Source organism: Daldinia decipiens (assembly GCF_022478715.1).
Source record: "Daldinia decipiens strain CBS 113046 unplaced genomic scaffold F4813scaffold_19, whole genome shotgun sequence".
Taxonomy (NCBI): Eukaryota; Fungi; Ascomycota; class Sordariomycetes; order Xylariales; family Hypoxylaceae; genus Daldinia; species Daldinia decipiens.
The window spans coordinates 385972-409878 of record NW_026054562.1 but is presented as its reverse complement, the minus strand read 5'-3'; the positions used below and the strand labels follow the sequence as shown (position 1 = coordinate 409878).

Sequence of the window (23907 nt, the reverse complement as noted above, 5' to 3'; positions counted from 1 at the left end):
TAAAACGAAAGAAAAGAAAGAAAAGAAACACTTATCAACATGGCCGCCCCGGAGGTTCACCATCTCTTCCATCGACCTATTGCTGACCATTCCTTCTCGGCCGACCGCCAGACATTGGCCGTCGCCAAGGACTCTACTATCGAACTATACGGCAGAGTCGGAGGTGCCTTTAAGTTAAAAGACGAGCTGAAAGGTCACGATAAAACCATCACCAGCGTCGATATTGCTCCAGGCAGCGGCCGAATTGTCACGTGTTCTCAAGGTCTATCTACCTCATTTACCTCATTTACCTCATTTACCTCATTTACCTCATTTACATAGTATTCTATAACCTATCAATGAGCTTGTTCTAACATGTTTGATAGACCGCAATGCCCTGGTCTGGGAACCCTCTCCTACTGGCTACAAGCCGACCCTAGTGCTTCTTAGAATTGCTCGAGCGGCTACCTTCGTTCGCTGGTCTCCCTCCGAGACCAAGTTCGCTGTTGGCTCCGGTGACAGGGTCATTGCTATTTGCTACTTCGAAGAGGAGAACGACTGGTGGGTTTCCAAGCACTTGAAGAAGCCCATTCGAAGCACCATCACTAGCGTCAACTGGCATCCCAACTCGGTGCTGCTCGCTGCCGGCTCTACCGATGCCCACGCGAGAGTCTTCTCGAGCTTCATCAAGGGCGTCGATGCTCGTCCCGAACCTAGCGTCTGGGGTGAACGCCTGCCTTTCAACACCGTCTGCGGCGAGTTCTTGAACAACTCGGCCGGCTGGATACACTCTGTCGCTTTCTCTCCGAGCGGTGACGCCCTCGCGTTCGCTGCCCACGACAGCAGTATTACGGTTGTCTACCCTACCGCTCCTGACCAACCGCCGCGAGCTGTTATTAGCGTCAACACTCAACTCCTGCCTTTCATGAGCCTAATCTGGAACGGCGAAAGCGAGATCATCGCAGCCGGACACGATTGCGAGGCCTTTAGGTTCAGGGGTGACGCGTCTGGATGGCAGCTGAGTGGCACTTTGGAATCCAAGGGAGGGCCTGGTTTGGGAGATGCGCGAGAAGAGTCTGCCTTGAACATGTTCAAGCAGATGGACCTGAAAGGCAAAGCCAAAGACGACACTCAACTAAAGACCGTTCACCAGAACACCATTTCGACAATCCGCGTATACGAGTCCGATGGCGGAGCCGTCACCAAGTTCAGCAGTAAGTCTTTCTCCTCCCACCGAAGCCTCAGGCTGTTCTGCGGATATGCTAACGGGATACAAAGCAAGCGGCGTTGACGGTAGAATTGTCATCTGGCACACGTAGACTCACAGATAATAAACACCCGCATCAAATCGATGTGTCTTAAATCTATCCGCCTTTGTCCACACCGCCTCGTGTTTCTCCCTAGTTCTGTTCTTGTAGTTACTCGAAAGTCCCTTAGAATGGCCCTTAGTTGTATAAGCCTCTAGAAGCCTGCGGTTCTCCCAGCCGTCGCTGTTATCGCCGTGCTATTAATACCAGCAGAGCCCCACGCGTTCCGATTTACCAGTTCTGCATATTGACCATGTTAAATTCAACGACATCACCAAGCGACTTTATTTACCGCAGGGCTCAACCTTCACCCGCCGCTTCACCTACCCGAGAAGATCTAGCCATGGAACCAAGCCCGCGCACGAAAGTGGCCGGCACCAAGTCCCTACCAGTAACCGCTGCCGAATGGGAAGTCATTGATCCCCAATTCCTGCCGTTATCACCCGGCGAATGCCCATGCTTCACCCCTCGCCCCGATCTCCAATATCTAAAGAGAGAAAACGGCCATCAGCAGCCCCTATACGACAATAACCATCCTCCCCTAGAGCAAATAGAAACGCCCAACAACCGCGCTCCTCTAGCGTACCCCCAGGAGCCAGCACCGCGGATCTTCAAGCCCGAGCCAGACGCGTACTCGCCCCAGGCCGCAGACCACCAGCACCCGTGGCTATCTCCGCCCTCGGAGCAGAACCCGGATTTCCCTCTCCCCCCTGCCCCCGCCCCCGCCCCCTCGCGTACAGACGGCCGCACTCTCTCCGTAGCCACGTCCAGCCGCACCGTGAGCATACCCAGCAGCAGCACGGGGCCCATCGCGAATATCTGCGCGACGGCGCGCGCCGTCCACGATATATGCCTGCAGGCGACGAGGACGTACCTCGACACGCACGTCGCGAACCGGCGTGCCCGGGCTGCTAGTCAGGGCTGGTCTACGGCATGTCACGGCAGCGGGAGCAGCAGCAGCAGCAGCAGCAGCAGTAACGACACCTTAACCAACAACAACAATGTCCATACCCATACCCATACCCGCGCCCACAACCCCAGCTTCAGCCCCACCGCCATCCCCCCCTCAACCCCGTCCCTCCTGCTCAACACAAGCAGCATCTGCAGCATGCTCTGGACCGGATCGCAGCGCGACCGCCTCCACGTGCTCAACGTCGAGCGGCTCGCCATCGAGTCCATGGGCCGGCTGATGCGCTGGGCGGAAACCGTGGCCCTCAGCAGCGAGGACGAGTGGCGGGTAGCCGACGACCAGGCGCTGTGGCAGGTGCTCGACGCGGGGAGGAACCTGTGCGGCTGGCTGGGAGTCCCGGATGCGGTGCACGCGATGGAGGCGCTGGAGGGGGAGGTGCTGGGGGCGTATGGAGGTTCGTGAAGAGGGAAGGGGGGGGGATGATGGAGATTATAGCGTCGTTCCTGAGCGGAAGCAAAGTAAAGCAATATCGAGTGAAGTTCTATAGCTGTACTAAATATCAGTACTAGATAAACCAGCTGGTAATGAGCAATTTCACGTCGTGGCAAGGGAATTGCCGTATCTTACTATAACAAGACAGTCTTCAGGATCAGCGGGATCACCATTAAGGACAATAATCACAACAGATTACGACGGACCAGTTTTGGTAGTAAATCGGTACTCATATGATCATCGTAAAATATTTATATTTTTGAGTCTTCTAACCTAGTTGAATAGGCCTCGTTCGAAATTCAAGTTTGTCTGTCTTGAAATCCTTGTCTTGTGATTTGCATACTAGCCCACTAGTGCATAGGAAGAGTGCCATTTGATATAACTACTAAATATTAGATATAATTATGCTTGACCATCCTTTGTAAACTGTGATTACTGATATCGGTGCTGTCGCGCAATGTTGGAGTTCGATGGACCTGATGGATATCTCGGGTCGTAGCCATCATAGCCAGTAGCGTCATCTCTTGAGAATGCCTCGTAGGTTCTCTTGGTTATACTACCATCCTCCCTGAGGCTTGCCTCGTATGTAGGTTGCCGCGGAGGTGGCTCGGCCCTCAAGTCAGATTCGTATCTCAATCGGTTGCCGGAATCTCCATTTCCGTAAGACCTGTATCGCGCCGCAGCATCATTATAAGTGGTAGGCCCATCCTGGGATGTGACGTAGGTAGGTTCTCGCTCAAGTCTAATGGGTCTTTTAATTACGTACTCGCCGTGAGAATCCCGGGCCCTAACGATTTCATAGGCTGTAGCATATTCGGGGGCGGGTTGATGTGCTCGATGGTCATCAGCGTATGCATGATAATATTCTTGGCGTGGAGGCCGGTCAAATAACGCATCATCTAGAGGCGCTGTAGTACGCGCAGACCCGCGAGTTGGGTTAATAGCACGAGGGTCAACGTCATTTTCCTGATACTGATCAAGGCGAGATCTTGATTCGTGCCGAACATATCCAGGGGGTTCCAAGGTAGTTCGGTCATAAGAACGTCTTTGGTCAGAATAGGTATGTTGCCCAGAACCGAAATGTTGCCTGTAGGGTGATTGCCTCTCACGATGAAGATCGCCGTCATGCCGTAGTCCATAGTCGAAACGTTCATTCAATACTTGCTGTTGATCGAGTTGAGATTCCAGACCAGCCATCAGATCATCTTCGTCGCGTTCCTGGGTAATTGTGGATTGCTGAGGTCTTGCAGCTTGAGCTGCATATATCGACGGTTCAATACTTTGAGCCGGTGGAGCATAATGACTTATTGGACTTCCCGTTTCCGATTTTCCATTCGGAGTGTTAGGCTCTTCAATTTGATTCGGAAGCTTGTTCTTAGAAGCAACCAGTGCAGCCTCCCTGCGGTCTGCAGCCCACATTGCTCGAATTTCCTCTTCTTGGCGACGCTCTTCTTCCGTGATTAGATCTCCCTCACTAGGTTCTTGTGATTTGACCCTAGACGATGCATCTAATGCGCCACTCTTACGGTTCCTAGAACCCTGACCGGAAGTGTTTCGACGATCTTTGGTGGAGGATTTCCTCTGCTTCTTTGTCCTTGCTGCATTAGTCCCATGCCATGCTTCTGAGGAGGACCGGCCCGAGTCACTATTCTGCAGTTTCTGGTGCGCTATTAGAGAAGGGCTGTCTATAACCATCGGCTGATTAAAATCTAGTTTCTGGCCTAATGTAGTGGGTCGTGGGGGGTCTTGTTGTATGCTGGAGTTGGCTTCATCATTCCTAATTGTATGGTAAAGTGATGTCGAGTCATTACTAGTCGGTTGCCGACTAGCAAAAACTCCAGCTCCGATATCTGCTCGGGTATCAACAGCAGATACAGCTTGTTGGTAGCTGTGAGGATACTGCGCTGACGGAAAAGCACTATATATCAATGAAGATTTCTGGCCATCTATATTCGCCAAGTACTGAAGACTAGATAGCGCGGAGAGATCTGGCATATGCACCATGTTTATAGTCCAATCGAGGAAAGGGACGCCTGCCATTCGCGGTTGATCCACGTGCCTTTGTTGAAAATGGGTTACCAGCTGTGGCAGGGAAAATGCCTTGAGATCCTGTTCGATCGGTGCTTCATTACTCAGACCAAGGTGGCATGCTTTACACATCAAGCCGTTGACATTGCGTACTGGACGCATCTCCTTATTGTTTGAGAGCCCGTCGATGAACATAGACAGTGGGGGGCTCTCATAAAACTTGGACCGAAATTTTTGCACCGCATGCCAGATAACAACATGGACCCTGATATTTCCTGGGAGCTCTTTTAACCCAGCAGTGGAGGTCCAGAGCTCGCGTGAGGTTCGAGCTAAATATTCAAGCTCAGCATGATATTTGCTAGCAAGAAAATTCCCATGGGGACTTTGAGAGCTTATCTGGGAATTATTTTGAGGTGTATTGTAGGTGTGGTTAGGATATGGAGTTGTAGCAGGAGGATAAGTCGGTGATTCAGTTTGCATCCCAGGAGAAAAGAGCGGATGTAAACCATGGTAAGGGGTTTCATGTGGTCCATAAGGTGGCGTATGGTGAGGATAAGGAGATCCGTATTCATGTGGTCCTTGAATATAGGGGTTTCCATACCCATATGGAGCCGGTTGTTGCATCGTCGGTCCATATGCTGGATGTCCATAGCTTGGAGGCACAGTATTGTATGGAGATGGCTGGAAGGGCGACGGGTTTGTGCTGGTGGAATAAGGGCCAACGTTGCGACGGTAGGGGTAGGCATTTCCCTGAGGCTGCGAGATTCCGTAGGTCGATATAGGTGGTGCAGCTTTGACGATATGAGGGTCGGGTTTAAAGGGCGGGATCTCTGGCCACTCAGCCCGCCAGTGGACCACAACGCTGCCTTGACTAAGAGCGTTCGTATGCTTAGCAGCATAATGCTGAATAACGCCTTCGAATCCAAAGGCCTTGAAGCTAATTTCGCAACCGTTACAGAAGAATAGATCTTTCCGATACGACTCAGTGTGAGGTTTTATCTTTACGTCGAATAACCACTTCATATTCTCAAGGGTGAGCTTTTGCGTAAATGGCCCTTCTGGCGGGTCTTCAAGCGGTTCCCTGCCGGCAGCTCGTGCCGCGGCTGACTCCTTTTCAATTTCCGCGTAGAATCTTTTACGGACATGTAGAAGAACCTCGGCGGCGAATTGTGGGCTATTATCCGTATCAACTTTTCGACCATCGTTCCAGCTATCGCGGATGATCTCGTCAGCAAATGCGGATATCTGCGCGCGTAGCGGCTCCTGAACATCATCCCAAGCCTTATCGATGAGCTGCTTGTTTATTATTGCATTTCCTTCAGCCTGGTTATGTTCTTCGGGGATCGCCGAGACGAGACCGGTCTGGGTAGGAGTAAGCCCTTGTTCACGTCGTTCACGCTGTTCCGCGGCAGTTCTCTGTGCAAGCAAGCGTGGCTTGAGTAAATCCCACGCGTGACCATCAAGAGGTGAGATGATTTGGATAGCTGCTTGGAAGGCTGGAATATGTTCTAATACATTTGACGGCAAAGGTGGGTCAAGTTCCATCGCCCGTCGCTCAATTTCTGTGCGACGAGCAGCTTTAAGCTCTAATGCCTCTTCCCGAGTCCGGGCTCGAGATCCATTAGACTGAACATTAATTGGTAGCGAGGGAATGCCAGCCCCGAGTTCGTCTGCCATCATGTTAGTCACAACCGAGGAAACTGAACAGGGATAACCTACGCGGAGAAGTAACTTCGGGTGTACGTGCGGATTGAGGCACTATTGTAACGGGGGCAGCATGACCTGAATCAGACGTCTGTTGTCCAGCTATACTACTTGAACTCGAAAGGGGTTTGAGAGCTAACGAAGAATCCGCCGAGACTTGTCCCTTATTATTTCCCTTATCGTTTGAAATAGCCATACTCAAAGCGATATCCGGACTCGTCGGCGTTTGCATCTGAGCTACTCCGCCAGTTGAGGCCCATTTCTCCCACCGCATAGAATCATTAAGTAGTTCTTTTCCTCGAGTCTCTAAGCCTTTTAGCCACTCTTCAGCCGTCGCACCGCCCATTGATTTGGCGGAAAGGAACTCGTGTTTTAGCTTCTCTACGTGTTCGGAGAGGTAAATCTTAGTGACTTGCATATCTGGTTGGAACACTCCTTTCTGAAGCGCGTCTGGTGAAATTATGTGCTTCTCGTTGGTGATAAAAGTGAATGGTAACGCCGACGTCAGTATGGAGGGCGTTGAAGAAAGTAGCAAATCAATCTCCTTGTGAGATAATGAGATAATATCCTCGTAGCTTAGGAGTATGTACATACCTTCACTGTCTTCTCTACAAGACAAGATTCGCAGCTCCGAAGCGCAAACGGCCAAATTGGTTGGTGTCTATGATCGCTCTGGTTATGCGACAAATTTGCCGGTACCAAATCAGTTTCGCCACAGAACTGACATCTTCTTCCACAGGCAAGACGCCACATGTAGAGCTCAGTCTTCTGCTGTAGTGGGGTTGGCATCCTCGGCCAGAAACGCCTCCTAGAAAGCTGCCATATAACATCAGGCTTAAGCAGCCGGGAAGAGGATTGGGGGGGAGAAGACGGGAATTTACACTGGTAGGGAGAGGACGGGTCGAGATATACGCTGAACAACTTATTGACGCACAACAAATTGCCTAGAGCTCTTGGTGGAGTGAAAATAAAGATGCGATGCCATATTTCGGCAGGAAGTAGAGATTTGTCTAACGGACAGGTCACAAGAGACTGGGTTTGATTAGAACCCTCATTGTCTAGCTTTACTTTCTTGATTGAGATGACTGCATGACGAGCATCATCTGCCTCTTGGGACTTTCGCTTCCTAGAGATATCCTGATTGTGATGGGCAGCAGAAACTGGTAGTTGAGCTTGAGTCGAAATATGTTCGCTACCAGTTGAAATTAACGAATTATGCACGTCCTCTGGTTCAGAATCAGACATGGAAACATCAGATTCTTCACTGCTAGAGTCTAGAGGGATTTCATCATCCTCGGCTGGAGATGGAACTGAACCGAGCGAGTGTTTAAACACACCTCCGGATCTCCTGCTGAGATCCATGGCTTCCCGCCAAGGGGGCTTGCGAACTGACCGGCTTGCTACAGCTAGAGGCAAATAGTAATCCGCACCTAATGTGATTAGTATCAGCTAGGACCGAAATCCAGATTGATGTGGTGAGCAACAGGTTATGTAGAAGCCAATAACACTTGTCGGGAAATGGTTGAGATCGGAAGCAATTATTCATTGAATATACGAACTGTCAAGGCTCGTCACACTTTCGTTTGAAAATGTGGCTCCTTCAGAGGTAGGTAAAATGTGCAAAACATGAGAAGATGGGCTACTGGTGCAACATGGAAATCGGCTTGGGAGGCTATTAAAGGGTAGACCGCCAGAATTATCCTGAGGTAGGATAAAATATTGAGTCTAGATTTCAGAACAGGCTGAGAAGGGTTGAGTTGTCAAAGGCAGCTTGCCATGCTAATAAGCGCGAGACAAGATGGAGGTGAGAGTATGGAATCTATGAAATGTATCATTCCCTAGCATTTTCCTTAGACAAAGCCAGGAGATGGGAAAATAGGCGGTAAGAGAGAGGTTGTGGAAGTTGAGTTATAAGAATGAGAATCGCGATGTGACGCGCAAGAGTTAGACAGATGGAAGTTTAAGCTTGGAAGGCCCCACAACGGTACTTTGTAAGTGCCTAATCCGTACAATACAATACATGTAGTGGATACAGCTTACTAACAGCATTTAAGCACATTTGAACCGTAAATAGGTAACAACTGTAAATCAAACTCTAAATCAAATGCATGTGCAAGTCAATTTACTGCACAAGGCACGTACACTACTAATACATGTACTATGTATTGTACCATTATTGTACCATTATTGTACCATCTGGTGCCACCCGGTAATTATCCGAACCGTTGCCCTTGACAGCCGACATGAATTAAAGTGTTACCGTATTACCGTATTACCGTACCTACACTGTACCTACACCCTCATAATGTCTTACAATTGCCCCTCCCCCACCATTCTAGGCTTCGCGTTCTTTTTTGTTAGATCCAAAACATCGTCAACAACAATAACAACAAAGTTAACACTGTAGATTTCGTCGCTATTCTTTACCACCATAACGCCTGATTCAAGATGGCTGCGCCCGGTAAACTCTTCTCCCTTGAAGGGAAAGGCCTGAAGCTAGATACGGCTCAGGATCTCGAGGCGCATATCGGTCCGCTAAGGGCTATGGACGACGTTGAGGAAGTACGCATCCTGGGAAACACTCTGGGTGTCGAAGCCTGCAAACTTCTTGGAGAAGTCTTGGCCACCAAGAAGTTGCTGAAGGTAAGACCTACAATATATTGGATATTATATGTTATAGGGGGGAGGACCATGTCGGTACAAAGCAAAATAGCCTTACTAACAACGTTGCTACTCATGTAGGTCGCAAACCTGGCTGACATATTTACGGGTCGCCTGCTAAACGAGATCCCTGAGGCCCTCTCCTCTCTGCTCACCTCCATCCTCAACTTGCCCAATCTTCGTACCATCAACCTGAACGATAATGCTTTCGGTCTCAACACCCAAGCGCCCTTGGTCGCTTTCCTGTCTAGCCACGTGCCGCTCCAGCACTTATACCTCAACAACAACGGACTGGGACCTCATGCCGGCATACTCATCGCCGATGCGCTCTCGGAGCTACATACAAAGAAGGAGGCTGCTAGAAAGGCCGGGCAAGACGTTCCCTATCTCGAGACCGTCATCTGCGGTCGTAACCGATTGGAAAACGGAAGCATGCTTGCTTGGGCCAAGACCTTCAGCCTTCATGACCGGGTTAAAGAAGTCAAGATGGTCCAAAACGGTATCAGGCAAGAAGGAATCGAGCAATTGCTCACCTCGGGCCTGAACCACACTATCGGGATCAAGATTCTAGATCTACAAGACAACACCTTTACCATCAAGGGCGCGAGAGCATTGGCAAAGGTTGTCCCTCTCTGGACAGACATACAAGAGCTTGGAATCGGCGACTCCCTACTTGGCGCCAAGGGTGGTGTCCTCCTCGCCGACGTCCTTTCCAAGGGTCAAAACCAGAAGCTGGAAACGCTTCGCCTGCAATACAACGACATCACAGCCGTAGGCGTCAAGGGCTTCGCATCGGCAGCCAAGGCCGGTCTCCCGGCGCTAAGGCGCATCGAACTAAACGGCAACAAATTCTCCGAAGATGACGAGTCGATCCTAGCCCTACAAGAGCTGCTCGACGAGCGGAAAGAGAAGCACGGCGGCGACTTCATCGACGAGGACACCTGGGGCGTCGACAGCCTAAGCGATCTCGAGGATCTAGACTCGGATGAGGAAGAAGAGGAGGAGGAGGAGGAGGAGGAAGAGGAAGAACCCTCTACGGAAGAGAAGGCCGAGAAGCTAATCAAGGAGGCCGAGGAGGCTCAAGAAGAACCCACGGTGCAGCTCAAGGACGACGACGTCGACGCCTTGGCCAAGAAGCTGGCGCAGACCGGGATCTAGCTAGCTAGGTACCTAGATATAAAAAAGAAATGCATACCTACCTCCCAGCCAGGTAGGTATGTACATATAGATAGTTACGATTCCCTACGCAGGCACCGCGCAGAAACGCAGAAGAATAGGGCTTGAAGATACCCCCCCCCCCCCAAGCAGTTACATACACAGTTACATACATTCCACTACACTGCACCACAGTAGAAACCAAGATTCGATATTCGTTTTGATTTACGCCTAAGCGGGAAGGTGATATTGATCTCGCATAGGCCGTTTGCAAAAGCAACTAGTCATTCGATCGATGCATCTGTGACCGAAATGGCCCAAACGTGGTACGCGGGACACGTATTCTGTATGTTGTCCATATGTATAGGTAGGCATGTATAGATAGCTTGGCCTGCCCATCCCGTCCATTCATCCCGTCCGCCCTACATACCTCCCACCGCTGCTGCATATGTATCCTGTCCACCAGTCCACCTATTATCCATCCCGTACCATCCACCTTGGCCTGTTCCAGCACACCACCCACCGAGCCAGCCTACACCTCCAATTCTACGGATCAGTATGTATTATATATACATACATACCTATACATACGTACATACATACATACATACATACATACCTATACACCGTACAACCCGGAGAAGAAGCTCCTCATACGAGATACGATAAATGCTGCTGAATATACTAGAAGAAAAAAAAACCGAAGAGTAGCATAGTCTGCGCTGTATGTACAAAATATGTGCGCCCTCAAAGCGTTTCCCGACTCGGTCCCCGTCTGTGCACATTAGAACAGACGACACATGCCGAACGAATAAGCAACTAGCAGAACTAGCAACCCCTCGAGGGAGTGAGAATCGCGGGCAAAGGCGGGCCAAGTTAGCATTTTTGGCCGTTCCCCCTCCGTCTAATTGTACATGTACAGATGAGATGATGGGGCAAAGTCAGATATCGCATTCTTCTCTTCTACGTGAAAACCCAAACTTTTTTTTTTTTGCCAGGTGGAGATAGTCCCGATTTCTAGTACAAGGTGTTGGTGTTGGTTGGTTGGTGGTAGTGTGGTGGGCCGTTGGAAAAGGTGCCCTATTATAAGACTTCCCCAATGATTTTAGCTGCTTCCCGGTAGGTCTGCAGCAGTTTCTCGCATTTCTCGCGCTCCTTCTTGACACCGTCGTCTTCGTAGAGGAGTTCCTCGAAGAGATTTTCCTTGTAGAGTTCGCTGACAAGTCTGTTCTGCACCACGTCTTTGCAATGATTGACGAGCAGGTGCATAACAGCTTTGGGAACTTGGTCAGCAATAGACTCGCGGACAATGTTGAAATACGAGGAAATAAGTGCGCGGATTAGCTCCGTCTCCATTGCCTCTCGATCGCTTAAAGCCGGTTCCACATCGCCCTGCAAGTAAACGTGTCAGTTGGGACAACAAACCAAGCTACAAAATTTGACTTACCGACTGCGGCCCAAACCCAAACCCGGCAGCTTTCGGGCTCTCACCATCCTCGCGGGCTAACGACGAGGATAACGCCGGTCGATGAGTTAACTTGTCTTCACTTCGTCGAATGCTTTGACTGAATGTGGGTTCCACGCCCTGGCTGACATGGCGCGGAAGTGCAGAAGGAGCTCCAGCCCCAGAAGTTTGGATTGGCTGGCCATCCTTTCCAAAGAAGTAAGTCAAGAACGAATCGCGAGCAGTTCCAATTGCCTGCTGGTTGAACCGATTAGGTGAGTCCGAACGCGAGCCATTCATCGCGGCGGCGATGCTGGAAGTTCCATTTTCGCGGATGATAGGCGACATGCTTCGCGATCCTATTCCAGCTGGCTTTCGCGACTGAGAAATTTCATGTCTATCATGATCAGGTTCTTCCTCATCGTTCGGTGTCTCAGTACCATTCGTTCCAATTTCCCTAAGCCGCTTCTTCTCCCGGCGTTCCCTTTCTTCCTGGATTAACCTCTTCCTTTCGCGGTCCTGCTTATTAGTAACCACATGGCTCATGGCCGCAGCGGCCCCTAAGAAATTAGGATGGTTTGTATTGATGTAAGCCCGTTGAATGGAAATAAGGGACTCGACGTAAGATGATGACGGTCCCAGCCGCTCTCTCAGAAGATCTGATACGACCTCGATAAGTTTGGCTTGAAGTCTAGGATACCGAGAGAGTTCTGTTGAACCGCATGTGTGGCATATTTTAATCAGCTCTTCGTATACTAGTTCGACGCATCGTTGACTAGGGAGCTCTAATAGCTTAATCTGGGGTTTGACGAGTAAGTCAAAGGCCATTTCCGGCACAAATAAGCTTGGGCGAGGACCTGTCGAGTTGCGAATGGCGGTCCTGATGTCGAGAGCAGAGAGGTTGGAGGTGGGATCGATTGTCTCCAATGCACTGCCGAACACCGAATTGAAAATATAGTAGATTCGCGCACCTCCAGACAGCTCTTTAGTTGATATGTCAGTAGATGTACCGTCAATGGACGAGATGAAAGAAGTAGCAAATCGAGTCATAAGCTGAAGAATCATAGACCCTCGGTGCTCCTTTCCACTAAAATGCATATCCCCATAGCTTGCAAGCTCCTGTTGGGTTTGGCCCATCAGCGTGTTGAGACGTGCCTTTATATCCGGTAGTCGCTCCCGAATGTGTGCCATAAGAGTCTGATTAAGGGTCTTGGCTAGATATTGAGTCCCGCATCGCATAGAGATAGTTCGGTAAGCAGGATGGTGTCGGAAAAATTCCGACTCTGCCTTCAGAGCATCTTCCATCGGTCGATTGCCCTGAATATCCTGCTGTGATCGATTAACCACACCGATAAAGCCCAGCTTTAACGGGTAGACTCGGCCAGATAAGATATCTAACGCATTTGTACCGTGATCCATCAAGTCTACCTTGGTGAGAACTCCGATCGTCCGACGGCCCAGAGGATCAACATGTCTGGCAAGTTTTAAAGCTTCCGAATTAACAATGTCGACGTTTGCTGGAGAGACGGCGAGAACGATACTGTTGGGCTTGGCAATGTATTCAGAAATGAGGGTTCGGGTCTGTTTCTCAATATCGGCTGGTTGATCGCCGATGGGAACCTATCGCTCGTAGGGTCAGTCACCAAATAAGTAATTCTTCTTTTGAAGGCGGTGAGCATACCTTGGTCAGACCTGGCAGATCAACCAGGGTTAAGTTAAGAACATGAGGGGAATAGATTTTTAGATTGATAGGTTGTCTGTTGATGCCCTTATTATTGCCGGCAACACGAGAGGTTTCATTCTCAATCTCGCGCTTGACATCTGCAAAATCGGTAAACCTTCGACCGGGTGTGTGATGGAACTCAGCCCACTCGGAGCGGCGTGCTTGGGTGGGACTCTTGTAAGCGGCTTGTAGATCTGGTTCGGACGGGTCCTCTTCGACGTTGATTAATTGCAAAATTAACGGACGACGGGTTACGATGCCGCTTCCTCGAGGCAAAAAATCGCGGCCAACAATGTTCTCAAGCACTGAAGATTTGCCGGCCGATTGCGAACCGACGACTACCTATAGTTTAGACGAGAGTAAGCAGCCGTGAGAGTATAAACCCCGAAAAAAAAAAAAAAGAAGCAGGAAAGTCTTGGAGGCGCAGGACATACGATTTGAGGTAAGTCGAGGGAGTCTGTGCCAATTGTATTAAAGACTAGATCCTGAAGCTGGTTCACAATCCGCAACAGGTCGTCTCCTAGAGCAGCCATTTTTGGAAACGCTGAGCTCTCTATCGGCCTTAAAAATGGCAAATTAGAGAATAATTGATCTCTTTCTTCTTTTTTTCTTAACTGTGATGCTATCGCCGACAACAAAAAACGGTGTTGGGTACCGGATTATCTGCCGTCAACAAGGATCGCAGGCGCCACCGGTAAGACAAACTCTCGACCGATAAAACACAAGAGACTGCACGACGCAGGTAAAGTGATTATGATAGACTAGAGAAAAGGCTCAAATCCAGCGATGAGGGAAAAAATGTAGAGTTGATGTGTTGCAGCCCAGTGGGTGCAAAACGACGAGGCGTTGAAAAATATGGAAATATCATGTACTGCTAAAAGTTTCCATATGCACATACCAGACTGGTTCTTATTACATTTCATGCGCATATGTAAAGTACCTAATGTACATTATGTACCTTTGGGTCCTGCACTTGGAGGAGATATACATGACGCTACACTAAGTTACACTGAATTACACTGAATACTAATACACTGAAGCTGGTAGGTAGCGTACCTCAAAGTACCCATTTTCGGAGTCCCACCTTCGTATCTTTTGTCACCCAATCACCTCATGTCCCATTAGGTCAGATAGGCAAGACCGAAGTACGTATCTAGATAGCTCTGGAGGTACATTTCCATCCGCATGCATATAAAAGGCACGGACTGGAACCTTATAGCTTGACCCAAGCATGGACCAAGGCATCTACATAGTACGGGAAGATTTTCTCCCAATCGCCAACTCGGCACCCACTTTAGATCCCTACAACTCCATTATCCTTGGCTATGTGCATACTTTCTTCTCGTACGTTCTGGAGGGAAAGAAATATAAAACCGTCTATCGCGGGAGAATTGTAGTGGCAGATCGCATTCCAATCATTTCACGATGTCCAAGACAGGTTTTCTATGGGGTGTAGGAATAGTGTAGGGTGAATTATTATGTATATATGACTAGCTAATAAAGTTATAACCTCGGGTATCATAATTACCTAACCTAGGTCCTACACAGTTGCTATGCAATCGTTATTATATAACGCAATTATCTTTAAAGAAGGTCATATAATCATAGGTATGATTATAATACAGTGGTTCCCTTAGACTTTACATATATCCCCCCCGAATTCCGGGTCGACGAATAGTGAAAGAATATCTTACATGCCTTGTTCTGAGCTCATGAGCTTTCGGCACTCCGTGTCCCGCGGATATGACTCAAAAGCTGCTGAAGCCTTCGCACAGCCTTTAACTTCGAAGGCGAGGCTTCTTCATGAGGCTCTGAAATGTTAGTAAGCTCCTCTCGAGCCACTTTTACGAGAGACCCGAGCTCTCCCCATACTTCATCCGTATAACTGGAGAGGACCCCTTGCCATTGGTTAACCCAGATATTCTTAGCCTCTTCCAGATCTGATGTGCCAAGCAAGTCAGCATATTCCTGTATGCTATTACTATTCGGCCCAAGACCAGGAAAAAAGTTCAGAGCATCGTCCCACCGCCCCCTTGAAGCATGCTCCCCGGATTCGCCATTCTCGAAAAGACGATGACGTAGAGCTGCTTGTTCGGTGTCCGTCAAGGCCATATCTATTTCCTCGACCTCGTCATACCCTAGATCGAGAAAATTTACAACGTCCATGCCATCAGTTGTGCTGATTATTGGTCTAGTTTGCTGTGTCTCCCCAAGTGCAGGTTCGTGTATCTGTCTGTATCTCCCGATCTTGATGCCGCTAGGATCCGTTTCTCCTAACATACTTGTGCTGCTGAGAAAAGATGAGAAGCCGGATTCACTTGGGATTGTTTGTTCCTGTCTCGGTATAGATTTAAACGTATCTGGAATCGTCCCCTGGGCGAAGTTGTTCCTGAATATTGACGTCTCATTCACGCCCGCGCTTCTCCCGGATCTAGAGGATTCAGATTTATCCGAGGGCAAGACATCTGCTAGAGAGGCGCCGCTAGGATGTTGTAAGACCATCTCGTTAGTGAGTTTGCCCGCGGATGCACTTAGTCTTGATATGAACGAGGCCGCGTCTGAGGTTACTCCAACAGAACTTGAATGCCCATCCTGCGCTGTTGATTCGGACGATAAGTTATCTATTTTCGTTGCAATGCCTTTTCCTTTTGCGTCCTGAGGGGTTGTACTCTCGCTATTATCTTTATCCATCGTGGTTATGCCGACTCCCTCACTGGCGCAACTCAGTGATTATGACTGTTATCCAGTTGCAATAGCTAAGCTCTATTAATAGAGGTATGATTAAGTCAAAATTTCATGAACTTTCTACTCGGAAGAGAACCCCGAGGATATGAATGAGAGATGAATATTTTATTACATTTGTAGATCTGTAAGTTATGCCCAGGTAGTTATTAAATATATTCATACCTATGTTAGGTACATATATATAGATGCAAGTGTAAGCTTCGGTAAGGTTCGGCTTTGGGGATGGAGAGAAGGGGATATAATGATGTAGCTCAAAATTACCTAGGTACAAGGTATATTAACCTTTAATCGAGTTTTAGCCGCCTTTATTCGCATGTGACGACAAAGACGTCGATTTGTTTATCTAATCCTCATGACATAACTCATACATTATATGTATCCCTACATGTAGTTATAATATAAGAGCAACTAACTAACTACATACATACATGTATTAGGTACTTTAGAGTTTACATGAAGCACTTATTACATGTAATTACACGAATATTCCTGTTACTATACGAGATCACATATAAGCTTTAATTTAAAGCCCGACCACGTATTTAGGTAACATTCTAAAGAAATAAATCATTAAGAGTTGTGGTGAATCGTGCCACGTGCAACACTTCCCGATCCAGTTGTAAAGAAGCCGGATTATTTCGTAACAATGGGCGCAATCATACCTACAGAACTTGACATGCTTACGGGTAGAAAATTCCGAGCATTGTCAGGTTGACCATTAATATAAGTAATGCGGTGGTTGTAACACATACATGCTTAAAGATGCTTAAATGTAGAAGACAAAAGTTTACAGAGCCGCCCCTCCCACAAGAATGACTGTCTTCATCTTGTACCACTTATGTCATACTTCGTATATAAACTTGAAATAGTTAAGGCAGGTTATGCAGGCTACCTATTCAAAATAACCATGCTTTTTTATTTTTTTATTTTTTTTATTTTTTTATAGATCGGTGGATGTCTCCCGGTCAGCAGTATATGTAGGCAACTGTCTAAGTACTTTAGGTACATGAATGATTAGTCGTCTATTTATCCTCGAGTCCTCTTCGAGGCTCTTCTGCGTTGTTAAATACTTAATACATGTACATGCCTAGGTAGACAGTTCTTGCGCTTTCTTATAGCAGCTTGGTACCTGCAAGGGGGTACTTTAGGTTAGGTACCTATTCTTGCCCTGGGGCTCCACACTTTCTCCATGCCCGCAACCTTGAGTGTGGTACTTGAACATTCAATTACACTACAGTGAGTTGGACAAACGTGCTAAAACTGTACAATACATGTAAGCTTAGAAAATAATTACTACCTCCTACAATTCTTGGCGCATATAACATAAGTGTATAGGTACATTTATATATGCTCTAGAAAATACGGTACGTAGGATATAGTATATAATGCGTGTGGGAGGTTAGAATCAATCGTTTCATTATGAATTATGTATTCCTTTCTGCTTAAGACAATAGAGATACTCTTGCGTGGTAGATGGCAATTCGGTACATAAAGCACTTCTGTAGGTACATAAGGTAAGCATCATCTCGTGGCTGCCCAGGTACCAAGATACCAAGATACAGCACTGAGTGCCCGTAGACCGTAGACCCTAAACCGGCAAGCCCGCACTGACTGACATAAGCCGACCACGCATCTTAGGTACGCATCTACGCATCTACGCATCTGCGACCATCAATCAAATCACCCTTCCCACTTCTTCCCCCCCAAATCCGACCCAGACCTGCGAACCTAGACCCTTGCGCATAACCCATAACCCATAACTGATAACCCAGAACGTACTACCTACTACTCGCATCACATCACTCACCCAAAAAAGCCAACGACTACGTTTTGCCGTCATTTTGCAGCAGCTCGTGTATCCTTTTCCCCCCATCATTTCCCCCCTCCTGATAGCCAGCGGGTGCTTCCGACCACATTTAATTGTTGTGCATGACTTCTTGATTGACTTGAAGTCTCATATTAGCACCATTCCTTGATCTCGCCCACCGCAAAGTCATTGGGAGCGAGCGCACCATCCGCCTAAAGGTCCTTTGCATCTTTCTAACCCTCCAAGGCCGTCAATACGTACAACACCCCGCCGCCCTAGACCCGCCCCTCCGACTACCTTTTCCCACATCCCAGCCTACCACCAGCCTACCAAGCCTTACCTGTCTCCAGCAGCCGCAACATACCTCGACACGCTTCTCGGTCTATCCTCACCTAAAGTCGCGTATCAACAACCCTCCGTCGCCCATCGCCCATCGCCCATCGCCCATCGCCCATCGCCGAGCCCTCATTAGTTGCGGCCGCGATACGCTAGTCCATCTACCGCATATACTTCCTCTGAACTGAAATACGGGTCGGAGCTTAGGTAGCTTCACACCCAACCCATCGCGAATATGGTGGAAGGAGATTCAAACTCTCCCACCTGGAAGTTCACCCAGTAAGTTTGTATAAAGGATCTTTCACGATTTTTACTCGACTCGTAGCTTTTATCGCCACTATCACGTCCTACCCGCAGCAAACCAACTCTCATGCATCTATCCTCTATGACTGTCAGCTGTCTACTTGATAACAGTTACTGACTCTGGTTGCCCGCCTCTAGGTGCTTCGGTGACAAAGGAGATGTTGAAGATATCACGGAAGGTATATTTCTCGTGCCTCTTATTTTGACTCAAAACTTTCGTGGGCTTCTCTCCGAGCTCTAGATCGCACAGCCCCTCGGCCTCTCTCTCATCAATAGACCAAGCAGGTTGGGTGTTCCTACGCTTACATGAGATTCTTAGCCGATATCATATCAACCGTCGAGTTCGATCATACCGGTAATTACTTAGCAACAGGAGACAAAGGCGGCCGAGTTGTTTTGTTTGAGAGGAACGAGACGGTCAGTTAATATCCTTAGCATACCACGAAGAGCAATTCAGTCTGATCTAATTTACAGAAAAAAACGTGTGAATACAAGTTTCACACCGAATTCCAGTCACACGAGCCCGAATTCGACTACCTCAAATCTCTAGAGATAGAAGAGAAGATCAACAAGATTAAGTGGTGTCGTCGTCAGAATGCTTCTCACTATTTGCTCTCCACCAACGACAAAACGATCAAGCTATGGAAGGTTTTCGAGAAATCACTAAAAGTAGTAGCTGAGAACAACCTGTCTCACGACCTGACGCCGGGCAATGTTGCTGGTGTAGGAGGAGGTGCTCCTAGAGTTCTTCCTCAGTCGCATTTCAAGACCGCTGGAGAGTTGAAGCTACCACGACTGACGCATCACGATACTGTCGTCGCTGCGGTTCCCCGACGTACGTACGCGAATGCTCACGCCTATCACATCAACAGCATCTCGGTCAACAGCGACGGGGAGACATTCATAAGCAGCGACGACCTGCGGATCAACCTCTGGAATCTGAATATTCAGGACCAGAGTTTCAACATTGTCGACATCAAGCCTGCGAATATGGAGGAGTTGACTGAGGTCATTACTGCTGCCGAATTCCACCCCATTAGCTGTAACTGGTTTATGTACGCAAGCTCGAAGGGCACAATCAAGCTAGCAGACATGCGGGAGAGTGCCCTTTGCGATCAGCATGCAAAACGTATGAACCCTCATCTATATAGTTTATAGGCGACGCCAGCTAACGACGTTATTTAGTTTTTGAACAAGAAGAGGATCCGTCGTCAAGATCGTTCTTTTCCGAAATCATCTCCTCTATTTCAGACGTGCGCTTCTCATACGACGGCAGATACATCTTATCTCGAGACTACCTCACCGTCAAGATCTGGGATGTCAATATGGAACGCCAACCGGTCAAGACCATACCTATTCACGAGCACCTTAGGCCGCGGCTGTGTGACACGTACGAGAACGATAGTATCTTCGACAAGTTTGAAGTTGTTTTCTCGGGTGACGCCAAAAATGTCATGACGGGAAGTTATAATAACAACTTCATGATCTATCCTTCGGACCCCGAGAAGGAGATCGAGGTCGTGTTACAAGCAGACAAGTCAGCCTTCAAGGCAAAGAAAGTAGGCATCCCGACGCCTATCAACTCGTCGACGAGCCCCACAGCGACCAACGGCGGTAAGAAGGGCGGATCGCGTGCGGGTAGCCCGGCGGCCGGAGCGGGTCAGGGACAGCGGATGCGGAAGGAGACAGACGCAGATCAGATTGATTTTAACAAGAAAATCCTGCACATGAGTTGGCATCCGTTCGAGGACAGTATCGCCATTGCTGCAACAAACAATGTAAGTCATGATATTCAAATGTTCCGAGTATATTAGCGGTAGCTAATATGGTACGGTACAGTTATTCGTCTTTTCGGCCCTCTAAGGGCGTAACGGTGCTTTCCGGTACCGGCCGGATATTTCGCAGCCCGGCGTTCCTGCTCTGCGGAAGAACCTCCCGATTCGATGTGCGGTAGAGATGCGTCGCCATTGCCAGTAGTCTGTCTCCTTGATAGTTGCGCGGTCCTTTTGGACGTAGATGACTATTTGTAGTATTTGTGAGACTGCTGGCTTACCCAACGAAAGTGGATGCGTTGTAAATGAGAACACGTTGGGTTTACGACACAGAAGGTGCATACGGGAGGTTGACTTTACCCTAAGCCTAGCACACTAGGCGGTCAGGAATTGTAGTAAAGACATGTTGGGAGGACTGAAGCATGGCCACTCAGCAGCGGAATCCCATAAGGAGCCAGTTGCATTCATGTCGGTAGACATGGGGCCCAATATCATGGCATAGACTCTACAAGGCAGACTAAAAACCATAAGACGGGACTCAAGACAAATGAGATCTGAAGCATGTATAACTGTGTGCCCACACCTCCCTCGAATATCTGATGAGCAAGTCTACGTGTTGTTCTATAGACATGACATAACATCTCTGAATCCGGAGTAAACAACCAACCCAACAGTGCTTCACTATTTTACCTAGCATCCACCAGGGATAGTTTTCTAAAGTGCCATCACGTTTGTTGGGTCGATATAAGTCTTGATTTGGGATTTGGCCAAAATAAAAGTAGCAAGGCATGTGGGCATAGAGCTATATAGACCTGTATTTCAGGGGTGAGTCGGCAGCTATAGTCATGATTAGCATTATAGACGTGTAATGAAGTCTCTAGGTCAGATAGTTGTAAAACGAAACCATCTTTAAGGTTAGTCATGGCTGTGTAAGTAACTTCTACGCATGACACGTCCATGGGAGTTCGGTGGTGCAATACGGAAGCAACCCTCCGCGGGCGGCAAGCCGAAAATCCGGGCATGGGTATCCGGGCTATCCCACACGTTATTTATCAGGCATGTAATAGAAATGATATCCTAATGGGGATCTCATGGTTTCTATACGGGAATATGGGTAGAATATGGGTTGTGTTTAGTTAGGTTAGTACATACATAGGCCTGCTGCCGACGTTGTTATACATGGGTACCTCGGTACTTACCGTAGTCCTCTCTAACTTAGTTCGGACAAGGCGCCGGGTGTGAAAAGCTTATTAGGTTAGATAGGACTACGGGCAGGACGGGTACCTAGGTAGATATGCACAGGTGTCGCTTCCACCTACATGTACATGTACTGTCAGATTGCGACGATTTGCGCAGCTGCGTACTACATGTACCTAATGTACAGCGGACGCCGGACAGTGAAACCTGTCAAGTGCATGTTGCAGGTGCTTAGGTCCAGTGCTTATAAAATTAAGCCACATCCATTGGACCATTGGACCATTGAATCATTGGATCATCGGACGGACAAGACGGACAAATTAAACAAAATTAACACAAACTGATGTCTACTTGTTCCCCCAAGGAAAACTATCCAAATCAAATAACTAGATGCAAGGAATCGCCATAGTAGCGGATGACTTATTCCCGCTCTTGGTACCATCTTGACCTTACATAGTAAACAACAACATTTTGGTGATCTTCCATCTAAAATAGCTAAGATAGCTAAAATAGCTAAAATAGCCGGGAGCAACTGACACATTGCCGCATCCCGCAGGAACAAATCTCAAGACATAAAACCACCCTTATTCTATATTTTCCCTCAAACTCCAACCTCGATGACGAGCCGGTCGACACCTCGGAGACGCCAAACCTTGCGAGATTCGCATGCCGCTTCACGAAATGGCGCTACCATGACGCCCAAGGTCATCAACGCAGGGCCTTCTCTCGAGAAGGCTGAGCTATACGGAATAGACGACCAACGCCCGACCTTCTCTAAACTCATGGGTCTCGCCGGCCGTATCTTCATCGAAACTATTCCGCAATGGCTAGCCGTCGGGGCAATGCTCAGCCTAATCTTTGGCGGCTGTTGTTCGAACGTAAGATCGACCAGGCCCCGGCCTTTTTTTTTTTTTTTTTTTTTTTTTCCGTCACTCGTGATGAAGAGCTAACATTGTACCGCACTTCGCAGGTCTTTGCTCTCGAGGCCATTATTAAGTAAGCTCCTGCAGGCTACAATCCGGGTTTTCGGCTGCGTTCCTAGCTAATGTCAACGTCGTTAGGGTTGAACCGGCGAGTGGTATGGCAATTCTACAATACATGACTCACCGGGGAACAAAACTAATAGCTTTTGTTCGTAGGAACGCTTTTGACTTTCGTGCAGTTCCTCTTCGTTGCTGTCACCGGATACGTCTCGCAGTTCGATATTACGCGCCCACCCTTCTTCGTGAAACCGAACCGAGTTCCGATCCGTCGCTGGTTAATCAACATCATTCTGTTCTTTAGCATCAATGTATTGAATAATCACGCCTTCAGCTACGATATTTCCGTACCAGTTCACATCATTTTACGATCCGGAGGCAGCATTACAACGATGATCGCTGGGAGTTTATACGGAAAGAGATATTCTCGCATTCAGATTGTGGCTGTTCTCTTGCTTACGGTTGGTGTTGTCACGGCCGCGTGGTCAGACGCCCAGTCCAAGGCAAGAATCCTCTCTTCTACCCTTCAGTGCTTGTAACTAACCATTAGCAAGGGAACGTCCGCTTCAAATTCCCAGGAAAACGTTCCCAAATTTAGCACTGGCCTGGCGGTCCTCTTGATCGCTCAAGTTTTATCGGCTATTATGGGATTATACACGGAAGAAACGTATAGAATCTACGGAGCGCATTGGAAGGAGAATCTGTTCTACTCTCATCTGCTCTCATTGCCGCTATTCTTACCGTTCTCGCGGTCTCTGGTCAATCAGTTTAAGCGTTTGGCCGATAGCAAACCACTTGCGCTCCCGTTATTAGCAGAGCATGTGAACCTGTCGACCGTCTCAGCCAATGTGCGACATCGTATTGAAGGAATTTACATTCCCAGCCAGGTGGCCTACCTTGTTCTCAACGTTTTAACACAATATGCCTGTATCCGAGGCGTCAATCTTTTAGCCGCCGTGTCATCCGCATTGACTGTTACCATTGTGCTCAACATTCGCAAGCTGGTCAGTTTACTGCTTAGCATATGGCTTTTTGGGAATCGGTTGGCCACTGGAACTCTAATAGGTGCCATTGTGGTGTTTTCCGCAGGTGGCTTGTACTCGTTAGATTCTAAGAAGCCAACTCCGAAGCCGAAGGCGAGCAGTGGGAAAGCGGGATAGTCGGCTAGGATACATTGGGATTCTATACGCTGTCTGGCTTCCTTCGCAGACCTGTTAATACAATGCAGTATACAATGCAGTAGCAGCGCCTACTAAGCGGATTGTTCTTATAATATGCACTGCTCTTGAAGTGAATCACGGTCCCTACGGAGTGAAGCTAAATAGTTGGCCAACTCTGGATAAGAAGGCCGGAGCAGACGATGC

At 48.3% G+C, this 23907-nt stretch overlaps 7 protein-coding genes across 7 annotated transcripts; 4 read left to right on the top strand and 3 right to left on the bottom strand.

Moving 5' to 3' along the window:
• Positions 1-39: 39 nt before the first annotated feature.
• On the top strand, positions 40-1419 carry F4813DRAFT_396635 (actin-related protein 2/3 complex, subunit 1; the record flags this gene model as incomplete). The annotated part of the gene is made up of 3 exons (XM_049247847.1): positions 40-262; positions 366-1193; positions 1258-1419. 3 exons carry the CDS (start codon positions 40-42, stop codon positions 1296-1298), a joined length of 1092 nt encoding a protein of 363 aa, XP_049099073.1. The 3' UTR covers positions 1299-1419.
• F4813DRAFT_91988 (uncharacterized protein) lies at positions 1173-2907 on the top strand. Its single transcript, XM_049249039.1, has 2 exons — positions 1173-1193; positions 1258-2907. The coding sequence occupies exon 2, from the start codon at positions 1540-1542 to the stop codon at positions 2656-2658; it is 1119 nt and encodes a 372-aa protein (XP_049099072.1). The 5' UTR covers positions 1173-1193; positions 1258-1539; the 3' UTR covers positions 2659-2907.
• A 21-nt stretch (positions 2908-2928) lies between these two features.
• On the bottom strand, positions 2929-8373 carry F4813DRAFT_361648 (uncharacterized protein). Its single transcript, XM_049243543.1, has 3 exons — positions 7015-8373; positions 6436-6964; positions 2929-6386 (listed from the first exon to the last, which is right to left on the bottom strand). The coding sequence occupies exons 1-3, from the start codon at positions 7780-7782 to the stop codon at positions 3121-3123; spliced, it is 4563 nt and encodes a 1520-aa protein (XP_049099071.1). The 5' UTR covers positions 7783-8373; the 3' UTR covers positions 2929-3120.
• Positions 8374-8495: 122 nt separating this feature from the next.
• F4813DRAFT_91904 (RNI-like protein) lies at positions 8496-10353 on the top strand. The gene is made up of 2 exons (XM_049249038.1): positions 8496-9063; positions 9163-10353. Exons 1-2 carry the CDS (start codon positions 8869-8871, stop codon positions 10237-10239), a joined length of 1272 nt encoding a protein of 423 aa, XP_049099070.1. The 5' UTR covers positions 8496-8868; the 3' UTR covers positions 10240-10353.
• A 966-nt stretch (positions 10354-11319) lies between these two features.
• F4813DRAFT_390077 (Dynamin central region-domain-containing protein) lies at positions 11320-13936 on the bottom strand (the record flags this gene model as incomplete). Its single annotated transcript, XM_049246951.1, has 4 exons — positions 11320-11628; positions 11684-13300; positions 13362-13745; positions 13838-13936. The coding sequence occupies 4 exons, from the start codon at positions 13934-13936 to the stop codon at positions 11320-11322; spliced, it is 2409 nt and encodes an 802-aa protein (XP_049099069.1).
• Positions 13937-14920: 984 nt separating this feature from the next.
• Positions 14921-16369, bottom strand: F4813DRAFT_361645 (uncharacterized protein). Its single transcript, XM_049243542.1, has one exon. It carries the CDS (start codon positions 16092-16094, stop codon positions 15114-15116), a length of 981 nt encoding a protein of 326 aa, XP_049099068.1. The 5' UTR covers positions 16095-16369; the 3' UTR covers positions 14921-15113.
• Positions 16370-18526: 2157 nt separating this feature from the next.
• Positions 18527-23703, top strand: F4813DRAFT_381154 (UAA transporter family-domain-containing protein; the record flags this gene model as incomplete). The annotated part of the gene is made up of 9 exons (XM_049245639.1): positions 18527-18570; positions 18733-18773; positions 18914-19011; positions 19069-19723; positions 19780-20376; positions 21765-21798; positions 22207-22441; positions 22690-23078; positions 23142-23703. 9 exons carry the CDS (start codon positions 18527-18529, stop codon positions 23701-23703), a joined length of 2655 nt encoding a protein of 884 aa, XP_049099067.1.
• Between the last annotated feature and the right edge of the window lie 204 nt (positions 23704-23907).